This window comes from Mastacembelus armatus, chromosome 8, assembly GCF_900324485.2.
Source record: "Mastacembelus armatus chromosome 8, fMasArm1.2, whole genome shotgun sequence".
NCBI classification, from domain to species: Eukaryota; Metazoa; Chordata; class Actinopteri; order Synbranchiformes; family Mastacembelidae; genus Mastacembelus; species Mastacembelus armatus.
In genome coordinates this window covers 22383166-22395451 of record NC_046640.1, presented here as the reverse complement: position 1 = coordinate 22395451, position 12286 = coordinate 22383166, and the positions used below count along the sequence as shown (strand labels likewise).

The window sequence follows — 12286 nt, the reverse complement described above, 5'->3', positions numbered from 1 at the left end:
TAACGTCAGCTACCCAGCGGTATATAAAGTACTTCAAATCAGAAGTATATAAGGTAGTTAACGTCAGCTACCCAGCGGTATATAAAGTACTTCAAATTAGAAGTATATAAGGTAGTTAACGTCAGCTACCCAGCGGTATATAAAGTACTTCAAATCAGAAGTATATAAGGTAGTTAACGTCAGCTACCCAGCACTATATAAAGTACTTCAAATTAGAAGTATATAAGGTAGTTAACGTCAGCTACCCAGCGGTATATAAAGTACTTCAAATTAAAAGTATATAAGGTAGTTAACGTCAGCTACCCAGCGGTATATAAAGTACTTCAAATTAGAAGTATATAAGGTAGTTAACGTCAGCTACCCAGCAGTATATAAAGTACTTCAAATTAGAAGTATATAAGGTAGTTAACGTCAGCTACCCAGCAGTATATAAATATAAAGTACTTCAAATTAGAAGTACATGAGGTAGTTAACCAGGTGGTGGCGCTGCTCTCGAGCTGTGGTCCTAAGAAGCTGCTCTGTCCCGCTTCCTCTGTTGCACCAAACCGGAAGCTTCACTGGTGTCAGAGGCCCAGGTCCCTCCAGCTGCAGACCGAGGTAAAGACTCTGCAAAGACCCGGTTTGTCCTTGTTCCTCACGCGGTGGGAGGTACGCGCGCGTGTGTGTGCGTGTTGTCGGGCTGTCCGGTTGTACCTGTGTGTGTTTATGTGCGTTAAAGGGGCGGAGGTGGCGGGAAAAGGTGAGGAGGAAGAGGAGGACGAAGAGGGCAAAGTCATGCGTAACGCAGGTTAATGGAGGAGCTGCAGTTTAACCGTGAACACATTTAACATGAATGTATCTGATATTATTGGTTATCGATCATTATTGTGTTGATCACTTTAACGTATATTACACACGAAACGACTTTAATTACTTATTCAACGTTAATATGTACTTAATAATATTTGTAGATTTAATCTGAAGAGATGTTCTCACTGGTTGGTGGCACAGTGGTGCAGTGGTTACTGCTTTTTCCTGCCAGTAGCAGAGTGTGGGTCTGAACCCAGGTGGACCCGGGGCCTTTCTGTGTGGAGTCTGCATGTTGTCCCTGTGTCTGTGTGGGTTTTCTCCTCCCACAGTCCAAACACATGCAGGTTCGGTTGGTTGGTGACTCTAAATTGTCCGTTGGTGTGAATGTGTGTCTGTCTCTGTGTGTCAGTCCTGTGATTGGCTGCTGATCTGTCCAGGGGGGACCCACCTCTGACCCACTGCATGCTGGGACTGGCTCCAGGCTTCACTGGCTGCTTTTTGTTTTCAAATGCATTTAATCTTTATCAGTCTTCATATTAAACTGTTGAGATTCACGTTGATCGTCTTATTCACTGTTTTCTTTATTGGGCCGATCATTTTTAAAGAAACAGATTATTTAAACTTTAAAGCTCCATCAGGCTGGAACTGCAGGATTCACTTCCATCCCTTACTGGTTTTAATGGTTTCAGGTTTTAATGGTTGTTGTCAAAGTTGATCTGTTCGTCAGTAAAATGTGTTCTGTTCATTTTATGTTGGGGAGAGTGTTTTCATGGGTTTGGTTCATGGTTTGTTAATCTTTGTGTATTTTCTGGTGACCCCCCTGTAACATGAGACGTGTTAATGACTTAGATATAAACTTTGTCTTTGACACAGATGGCTCACAGGCTGCTGGTGCGTAGAGTTTGGACGCTGTCTACGAAAGATATCCGTTGCCTCCGAGTCTCCACCGCCTCCATGGCTTCCTCCTCCCTGCGGCCCGTCACGAGCCGGGTGTCCTTCCTGTCTCCCTCGTGCGCTCTGCCTCGCCCGCTGCCTCACAGCTTTCGCAGAGAAGTCTCCTTCAACGTCCAGGACCAGGAGGACTTCACGGACAGGGTCATCAACAGCGAGCTCCCGGTGCTGGTCGACTTCCACGCTCAGTGAGTGAATGACTGTTGTTTGTGTGTCTGTTCCTTCCCATCATGTCAGTCAGGGACATGGACCAGGTGTGAACCCCCTGAGCTCCTAAACTGCCACCATGCACAGACTGAACTGACATGTGAAGAACATCAACGTCATCTGTGCTCAGTTTCTTCCAAAGCTGCTGGGTTCCCATATGTTCCGTCCAGTTTGGCTCCATCAGGAGCTTCTCCATAAATGTCCAACCAATGTGAAGCGTCCTGGTCTCTCCACTGCCCCCCCTCCTCCATGTTGATGGTTCCCACACTGAATGATGACGACAGGCGACATGTGCAGAGGAGGGAGACGTTAAAACGACCACATGGATTCTGGTCTGACTGTTCTGACAGATAGGAATCGGATCTAGAACCAGATAGTCAGTTTATTAGGAACCCCAGTGTCAGTCTAAGTCAATCTAATCCAACAGTCCTGCAGTAAACACATTTTTAAAGGCGTGAGACGGCGTTTGTTCCACAGCGTTGCCCTTCTGAAATCTTCATTGCATGTATACTCCTTGTACTGGTTGTGTTTCGGCTGATATAGTTATTTGTGTGTGTGTTTGTGTGTGTGTGTTCAGGTGGTGTGGGCCCTGTAAGATCCTTGGGCCCAGGTTGGAGAAGGCCGTAGCCAAACAGAAAGGCCGTGTGGCCATGGCCAAAGTCGACATAGACGATCACACTGACCTGGCTATTGAATATGGGGTGAGTCTTGTTGTTGTGGTTCTACTGACATTTGGTTTATTGATGTTTTCTCAGAGAAACATCTTTGATATTTACAGGAAATACTGTTGTTTTCTTAAACTGTACTAGACCGACATAAACCCCAGGCCTGGTGCCTGGTTACTGTGAATGTCAGGGATTAGATGCTTTATTCTTCCTAAAGGAAACATAAAACCTGCAAACCTCTTATTATATGATAATATAATAATCCCCTATTATATGATAATATAAGACGTTAGCTTCTTCTTCCTCTTCTTCCTCCTCCTCAACTGTATCGGTCTCATCTTCTGATCAAACCCTTCTCCGTCTGCAGGTGTCTGCCGTTCCCACGGTGATCGCCATGCGAGGGGGCGATGTCGTTGATCAGTTTGTGGGGATCAAAGACGATGATGAGCTGGACTCATTTGTCACCAAGATCATTGGACAGTAATGCAGTGGCCCCGCCCACCGCCACTGTTCAGGTGCTGTGTACGTGACTCTGGCACCGTCAACAGCACTTCGCCGCCGTTTTCAGGCCGTTTAGCAGCCGCCGACAAATAAACCCAGCCTGTCCGGTGCTCACACCCATCCCCTGACACAATGCATCAACTCTGCTTCAGCGCTTCTGTCTTTGTCTGTCCCACGTTCCTTTTGTCTGGTGATGGGTGTGTGCCTCCATTACGTTTTTAGTGCGCTTCATTTCACAGCAGTTTCTTCCTTTTAAATGTGATGGCTCCGTTTGTACGAGCGGATCCACTGAGCCAGGGTGGGACTACACAGCTGCACAGCACCGACCCTGCAGAACATGAGGGATGAGCGTTCGCACCTGTGGGGTGGGGGAGGATTTAACTTTAAACCTGACACTGCAGTTAGTGACCATGTTTTCTGTAGTTCCTGATTTTGTACACAAGAGGGCAGAATTTCTTTAACAAACACACACACACACACAGACAGAGTCATTCTGGGGTTTGTATGTGTTTGTGTGTCTGGGTCCTGACTGTGAAACTGAAGTGGAGCAGGAATTGCAAGTATGAGTTTTTAGTTTCTTACTGAATTGAACTCTTGTGTACTGGAAACATGTCCAAGTGAAATAAAGGAGTCAGAAGACGTGTTTGTCTGATGATACGGACTCTGCTCACTGCCCCGTGTTCAAACCAGTCATGTGCAAATCGATCAGGTCGACTCAGCACCTGGAGACGTATCGTCTGTGCCCTGATAACTGAATGTGTGTTTAAGAAAGAGATGTGAGTTTCACTTATCTTCTCTGACGCCGTGTTAAAGTCCACCTCGTGTCCCTGCCTCAGCGGTTTCAGCAGCACTGGAAATATGCAGGAATCAGCTGCTGGTTTTTGTTTGGCTGCAGGACGTAGACTGGAGGAAGGTTTCTGAGTATGTGAACATTTTTAGATCAACTTGTCGAAGCTCTCGATAAATAAATATAAATAAATAATTCGCTGTCAACAGTTTGAACACTAACCGACTCGTGGAGCAGAAAGTTCAGATGGACTGTTTTTTTTTAATCCACTTATGGCTGTGAGACATATTTGACGTCCTTGTTGGAAACCTACTGTCAGATCTATAAGATCAGTTTCACTGATCCTTTCTCATGACCACAGTGGCCAAGGTCACATTAAATAGACGTACAATAATTAGAGGTTTTAAATCTGGATTAGATTAACAGGGAGAGTGTAAACGTTTGCAGTTTTAACTTTTATTTGGAAAGTTGAGAATAAGCAGCTTTCCAGTCCTCTGTGAGATTGTTCAAATTAGTTAAACCTGAATCCTTTTTTCCCACCCAGGTCACATCAGACCAGGTCTAATTAAAATCCATTAGACTTGGATTCGTCAAGACTTTTAAAGTGGATTAAAAAAGAGTATTATTGCTCGGTTTGATTTGCTCAGACTTATGCCATAACCTCTGAGTTGGAAGCTGCAATAACCTGATTCTTAATCTCAATTCTAAAAGCAAAACTAATAAACTGTGTGTTTCCTCTAGACTTTGTCAATAATTAACAGCAGAACGTGGAACCTTTATTTGCACAGCAAGTCCGACAACAAGGCGATTCAGAGTATTTTATAAAATCTAAGAAACTATGATTCTTGAGGGTTTTTTTGACTTTTACAAGCAGCACAGACTGGTACTAAGTGAAAGTCGTCATTCCTGTAAAGTGTGTGTGCGTGCGTGTGTGTGCATGCGTACGTGCGCGCGTGTGTGTGCACTTGAGTAAAGCAGGTCAGACGACAGGAGAGCACCTGTGGCTGTGATTCCATCATCTCCAGCACTAAAAACATTCCCTCCCCAGCCTGTGTGTTGTTTCAGAGCTCTCAGCTGGCAGTGTCCTTGTCCTTATCACTCAGCAGGTTTTATCTGTGGTCCTGGTCAGTTTATTAGGAACACCTAGATGAAACAGAGTCAGTCTAATCCAACGGTTTGCAGTTTCTGAGCTCTTCCTTTTATTGTGTCCACACTTTTAAAAATTCCTCTGACATTACATAAGCAGGTGTGACTGAAGGTGGTGACCCACAGGCACAGAGGTCTGTGCAGTGAACTGTGTGAAGCACATTCCTGCATCACTCTGAGATGTCTGGGATCCCAGGGCGGCACCCATCTGAACCACTTCCTGCTTCTTCTGCTAGTTTCTCTGCTTCTCAGTAATCGCCGACTGCTCCCAAGAGGCCTCAGGATTTACACAGATGAACCAAGCTGCCCCCAACCCACCCCCGCTGCACACAAAAGAGGTGACTGAGGGGATGACGACAGGCTCAAAGGTTCAAGAAGCCTGCAACCCTACACCTCTTCCGCCAAAAACAATAGACCACACCTCCACCCTGCTCTCGCCGTCTCTCTCTTTTACTCCACCACTCTTGTGACCATATAAGGCAAAAAAAGACAGGGGAAGCCGGCGGCTGCTGCACAGCAAACCGACCGAGAGGCAGAGCTGCAGAATTCTTCTCTGCCCGAGTCTGCACGCCTTCCTCTGAGCCCGAAACCATTACGATGTGCTGAGTGTTTGTTTGAAATCAAACCCTGCTGTCACTGAGCCAAATGATGTCAAAGTGTTTGTACTTGGTTTGTGTGTGTGTGTAACAGCAGCCTGATCTCGCACATGTTGTGTTTACAGTAAATACATAGCTGTATTTATATTCAAACACAGGCTGCCAGGTCTCCACTCTGTTCCAGACACCAGCCTGATACAGCTGCGCTTTAACCCAGGCAGTTTCCTCCCAGTGGTCGGTTTATTAGGAACCCCTGTGTCAGACTGATCAGTGTAATCCAACAGTCCTGCAGCGAATCCTCCTTCATGAAGGTGATGATGTCCAGGTTGTGTTCAGGCTGTTTCACAGCTGTTCAGTTGGCATTGTGTGTTTTTTTTTTTTTTTTTTTTTTTTTTATTTAAACAGGTGTTTCTATTATTTTGTCCCACCCATTTGCGTCAATGAGGGCAGGCTGAATAGCACAAACTGTTCTCAGGAGAACACAGTGAAGAAACTACAGTAGAGGAGGAGGATTAAATGCAGGCCTGCCTACTGACATGCTGTATCATTGAATTAACATGTGTAATAGATGGAGATGTCACATTAGTAGAAACGTTAACTGAGTAACATCCCAACAAGGGAGGAAACGCTTTGTGTATTTTCCCTTTGCTCCACATTCCTGAGTTTTGTGAGTCAACATGAGGCTTATCGCTCCTTCCTGTGTACTGATTACTGAGGAAAGGAGGCTGGAGACTAACAGACAGAGGGCAGGATAAATAACCATCCACTCTGCTGTACTCTCATTACTGCATTATCTTAAAAGCTGCAGTGGCTCTTAATTAGCCTTTGGGGCTCTGGTCTTTTAAATACACACAAACAGACACTTTGATTTCTCATGTTACAGGCTGTGTGAACTGAAACACGTTCAGCTGTGGTTTTTACTTGACTGGTTATATAACCCAAGACGCAAGGTGCAGGAATGAATGGCACTGTGTTTACATGTGGTTACTCAGTACTTCATTATACTGCAATACATTTATCTGATAACTTTAGTTCCTTTTCAGGATCAGATGGATCCAACAAAATACAGACTGATCATCAAACTTTATTGATCCCTGGGGGGAAATTCCCAAGATACCCAGCAGTATGGAAAGTACTTCAAATTAGAAGTATATAAGGTAGTTAACGTCAGCTACCCAGCGGTATATAAAGTACTTCAAATTAGAAGTATATAAGGTAGTTAACGTCAGCTACCCAGCGGTATATGAAGTACTTCAAATTAGAAGTATATAAGGTAGTTAACGTCAGCTACCCAGCGGTATATAAAGTACTTCAAATTAGAAGTATATAAGGTAGTTAACGTCAGCTACCCAGCGGTATATAAAGTACTTCAAATTAGAAGTATATAAGGTAGCATAATTAGAATCCAATAGTATTTTGCTGCTTAGAGTACATTGTGTTGCTGATACTTCTGTAGTTTTACTGCAGTAATATTGTGGCTGTAGGATGTAAACCTGTGGTAGGAGCTGAAATATCTGGGTCAGACTGGGGCAACAAACAGACCTGACACAGATCTGAGCCACAGTTGACACATACACTCAGTTGCCAGTTTATTAGGTACACCTAGCGACGCCTAAGGCCTCTATGGAGGTGGACTAGCTCATGTCAGTGAGGTGTACCTAACAAAGTGACACACACTCCCACCAAAACACTGCAGAGCGAATGCCCAAACACAAAGACAGTGGCCAGTGAGTCAACGGGCTCTTTTCTACCATGCTGGCACTGAATGAGCTGCTTTCTTTCTGACTGCATCATATAATGGCCTCATATAACGCCCTGAATTACAGACACACCCTGCTGCTATTACAGCCAAGGGAAGGAAAAAGAGAGGGAGAGTAGGTCACAGTGAAAAGCAGAGAGGGAGGCAGATCGTGAGGTCAGAAGTCTCCATATTTGGTAATCCATGCCCACGTCTGTTTGGTGCTTTTGTCGACTAATTTCTTCACTTTTTCAGTCCGAGGTTTTTATTAGAAGCTGAGCTTCTTTTTTTTTTCTTGTTAGTTTGGGTTTTGCCTGGATTTGTTTATTTTAATATTTCCCCTCTGTGACTCACTCCCACTCGTTGTCCTCTCAGCACCGTGGCATCTGCTCCTGCTCAAAGTAAGGGGCGACCTTTGACCTCCCAGCTGACATTTTGAATATTTCCCATCCGTCCCAGAGAGGGAGAGAGAGAGAGAGTTGGAGATTTATTGGTTTTTCCAGGCAGGCGTGCTGAATGGTCAATGTTTTCCTCTACATACATGTGATGCCCAGCTGCTAAGTGTATAGGAAAACACATTCCTTTCATAATGACACATCGTGAACGCAAATCACACATTTGACCGAAACTTACTGTTTGTCAGTGGATTCCAGTCGCGGCTGAGACCCCGTCACGATGTCAGAGAGTCTGTGTTGTGTCAGGGCAGCTTGTTTCTAGCACCATCTCCAATGTAAAGAAGGCAAAACAGTCCACAGTTCCACCCTCTATTTATCCAGTAGATGGTTATTTTAGCTGTTTGTCTGTTTCTCTTATTTTATTTTTTATTATATTTATCTAAGAACCCTCTAATGCACAGGTACCTCTGGTTGCAAATCATTATCAAAGCTGCTAATTTTTTTTAATCTGCGTTTCACAATGTTTATTTTCCACAGCTAATGTGTCCCTGCTGGTTGTGACATGTGCACTGGCTCTGTGCCGTCAGCTTCCCTCAGCAAACTGGGCTCAGATCAGAACTAGTCTGAATCCCAGGAAAGTATTTGAAGTAAACAGGTTCACATTGTGCTGTTGCATTCTTCTGTGTAGATTTTTGGCAGTACACTCTTTCCCTTTTCATCCAGGTTTTGTGCGCTGTCCCACCACGCCATCCTCTCTTCTACCAACGCCACGCTCCTTTGCTTTATTCCTCCGTTGGTTTTAGTTCCATTTCCCCCGCGCAGATGTGTTCTCTCCGCACTTGTCTCGAAGAACCAAGACAAAACAAGTGTCAGGATTGATGTGAAGGCTGAACAGGTGTTTACCTTCCTCACATTAATCAAATCATCTCCTGCAGCGGTTCCCAGGTAGCGTTGACATGTCTGCTCATGAACCTGGGCTTACCTGTTTGCATGATGGGAACCTGAGACTAATAAACACAGCTTCATCAAGACACCCTGTCTCATGGGCTTCGATCTCGGAGAACATGTGGGTAAAACAACAACAGAACATTTATGTGTAAGAACACAGAACATGCTGACACTTTATTGGTTAAATTTAAGTTATTTTACAAAAATCTAATGTTTGCTCAAATCTGTCACGTTTAAATGAGCAAAAACACACAAATCTTTCATTATCAGCAATATCTGAGATGTATCACTAACTTTTTCTTACATTTGCATGTAAAGTATTTAAAACTTTAAAACTCAGACTCATCCACATTGTTGTTGTTGTTGTTGTTGTTGACCTGCATCTGAAAACACAGGGAACAGTTTATGTAAAATATTTCAAATCCCTTGGTGGAAACAGGGGCCAGTAGGGCCAAACTAGTTATTGTGAGTCTGCTGCAGGCCGGTGACCACCCTGACCTGGGGCCAGACACCAAATCCTTATCAGCTCCACTGGTCCTGTTCTGCTGCTGACCTCTGACCTCCTGTCAAAGCAGCACACAGGGACAGATAGTGTCGTAGTACGAATTTAACACGTGGATATTTCCAGTGTTGCACAGATGTCGGTGAGCAGTTTGAACAAGGATGGACTGTTGCATGAACAAGTTCTTTGTTACAGAGCTTTTTTTTTTTTTTGCCTCAATGATATAAATGGTGTGGACAAAATAATAGTAACACCTGTCAGCAATACCCAACTGTAGACGCCAAGATGATCATCAGAGCACAAAGTTACATTATCACCTTCATGGAGGAGGATTAACAACAGGACTGGATTAGACTGATCGGGTCCGACACAGGGGTTCCTAATAAACTGGCCAGGTCCGACACAGGGGTTCCTAATAAACCGACACCTTTATCTATATGTGTACCTGTAATCAGGTGTATTAAGTCTAATTTAAATATGAATGTAACTTTGTAAATTGGTTTTGTAGCTGTGACCTTTCTTGCAGAGGCAGGTGTAAACAACAATCCTGCCAAGGGGTTTTTGTTCCCGTAAATAAATCCTCCTTTGTCTGTGGACTGAAGTCTTTGCTGTGACACAGGCACATTGGGAATAAGGGTATAGAATATCCCAGACAGGATTTGTCTGATATTTGGCAGCAGGAACTGTTTTCAAAGCGGACCAGACCCTGCGGACGCGTGAGGGGGGACCCATGATGCTGCAGTCTGGTACTTATATGGTCATGAAAATCCTTAGTATGCACATACCTCCCTCATTAAACAGCATTATCTGGCCCCTCTCCCTCCCTCCTCTGGCCGCTTTCATGTTCAGTTTTTCCGGGGCCCTTTGCCCAGCCCAGAACCCGTTTCCCCGCCACCGTGCGCGCCCGCAGCTGCGCCTGATTGGTCCGGAGCGCGCGGATTGCCGGCGCGCCGCAGCCATTGGCCCGAGGGGCGGATACAGGCGCGCCGGGGCCCGCCTCGTCCTGGACCGCGCCCCGGCTCCGTCTGCCTGTGCGCTGGGTGAAATCAGGCGAAGCAGCGAACAGCCAGAGGAAGAGGGAGGCGAGAAAAGCCGAAGAGAAAGAGGGAGGACTGAGACCTGAATCTGAAACTGTCGACGGGGAACGAACTTCGACTCAACGGTGACTGAGCCTCCCGGTTGTTGAACGACGCCCCGCACCCTAAAAACAGGTAAGACCCTCGGCCCGAGCCCTCCGGCCTGCCACGCCGTCTGCCCGGGTACTTTCATCCAGACTGCCCGGCGCAGCAAGTGCAGGGAACCAGGAAACGCGGTGCTAAGTCCCGGCTGCAACTTCGGCGGCCACGCCGGAAGAAGCGGGAGCCGCGGGGCGGATCGAACCCGCTTTTCTTTCACTTCCCGCCGCTTAAACACGAACGTTACTGCCCGAACCCGAACACGCGAGCCCGTGCACGGCAGGTGAGCTCAGGGCGCGAGGACAGCGGCACTTTTTTGGCTTTGGAGACAGGAAGTGCTGGGCCGGTACCGAACGGCAGCTGCTCGGCTGGAAGTCACAGCAGCGAGTCGGTGATTAGTTTGTGGGGGAACTTTTGTGTGTGTGTGTGTGTGTGTGTGTGTGTGTGTGTGTGTGTGTGTGTGTGTGTGTGTGCGTGTGCGTGTGTGTGTGTGTGTGGCCGGTACCGTGTCTGGCTGGGGGGCATGACGTCAGTCGTTCACCGGTGAACCGAAAAAAAAAAAAACGGTGCTTCGGCTGGAACCTGGTCCCGGTTCTACTGTGAGTTTACTCACATTCATTGACTGAATCCAGTTTGGTCCTAAACATTCTGCTTTATTTCTTATTTATAGATTTAATTCAATCACCAGAGACCAGATACATAAAATAAATAGTAAACTCGGACCAGGTCCTGCAGCTACAGACCTCGTTGGGGAACAAGTCCTTCATATCAGGGATTCAAAGACCACAATTACAATCTGCTTTACTTAGAACACATTTGTCTATACACAGGTGTCAGTTTATTAGGAACCCCAGTGTCGGGCCCAGTCGGTTCACCAGGAACCCCAGTGTCGGACTGATCGGTCTAATCCAACAGTCCTGCAGTGAATCCTCCTCCATGAAGGGGATCACGTTCAGTAGCTGCAGGCCCAGGATGTGTAGAATGAAAATGCAGTTTGACAAACGTAGAACAGACTGAGGATCCTCCATGTGGAGGATTTAATCTGAAAACTGGAACAGATAACTGGCAGCCAGATTGTAACCGACTGGTCTGTGAAGTTCACCAGAGCGGCAGCTGAAAATAACCAGGGTTCTGTTGTAATTGCAGCACGTTCCTTTGTGATGAGCATTAGCCGGACAGCAGGAGTTCTCCATGACTTAGCAGATCTTATCAGGCCACGTTAGGTGCATTTTATTTATGTCATAGGGCTTAGCATGAAAATGTTCCAAGGCTCGGAGCTGATTAATGTTTGGAGAGAACACGTGAGAAGTAGGACATTTGCAGGCCCCGTGAGACCTCATAGCAGGAACGTGGAACCTTTATTCAGCCTAATGCAGATGTTCCATGCTTTGTTGTTCCTGCAGGCCAATCTCAGATGGTTCTTTACAATCTCAGACCTTCATCAGGTTCTTCAGGTGTCACCTTTCCATCCTATCTGTGCTGATGGAACAGCCAAGGACTGAAGTGCTTAGTGTTGTGTTTTCTGAGTTTATGACGACAGATGACATTAAAGTCAGACTGGGCATTGGAACTTCTCCACCCAGCCCTGCTTCTCCTTGTGCGAAGTGTTAGTGGTCTCAGAGAGAGGCAGCACCTTTTTCCTTCCACTTGTGGTAATCGGAGCCTTGCCCTCCACTCAGGAAGCTGTAAAACTACAGCGTGAGCTTAGCTGCTGGGTTTAGTTTTTCATAACGAGGCACAGAAACGTTGCGCTAACGTTCTCCACAGCGTCCTGTGTCTTTTACTGACGTCATCTGTCACGGCTGTTCTTCACGGGATGATGCACCTCGCCGTGACAAAGGCAGATTGCTGAAGACTTTGCCTTAAAGGGCCACGTTGGGTGTCAT

General features: G+C 46.0%; 2 protein-coding genes across 3 annotated transcripts in view; both read left to right on the top strand.

Annotated features, from left to right (window-relative positions):
* Positions 1 to 507: 507 nt before the first annotated feature.
* Positions 508 to 3768, top strand: txn2 (thioredoxin 2). The gene is made up of 4 exons (XM_026324499.1): positions 508 to 597; positions 1663 to 1928; positions 2525 to 2648; positions 2980 to 3768. Exons 2-4 carry the CDS (start codon positions 1663 to 1665, stop codon positions 3094 to 3096), a joined length of 507 nt encoding a protein of 168 aa, XP_026180284.1. The 5' UTR covers positions 508 to 597; the 3' UTR covers positions 3097 to 3768.
* Positions 3769 to 10239: 6471 nt separating this feature from the next.
* LOC113140556 (myosin-9-like) overlaps positions 10240 to 12286 on the top strand; it is a 29289-nt gene continuing 27242 nt past the window's right edge. For both annotated transcript variants that reach the window (XM_026324431.2, XM_026324430.2), the window contains exon 1: positions 10240 to 10436. The gene's annotated coding sequence lies outside the window, so the exon portion shown is untranslated. The remainder of the gene's footprint in view (positions 10437 to 12286) is intronic.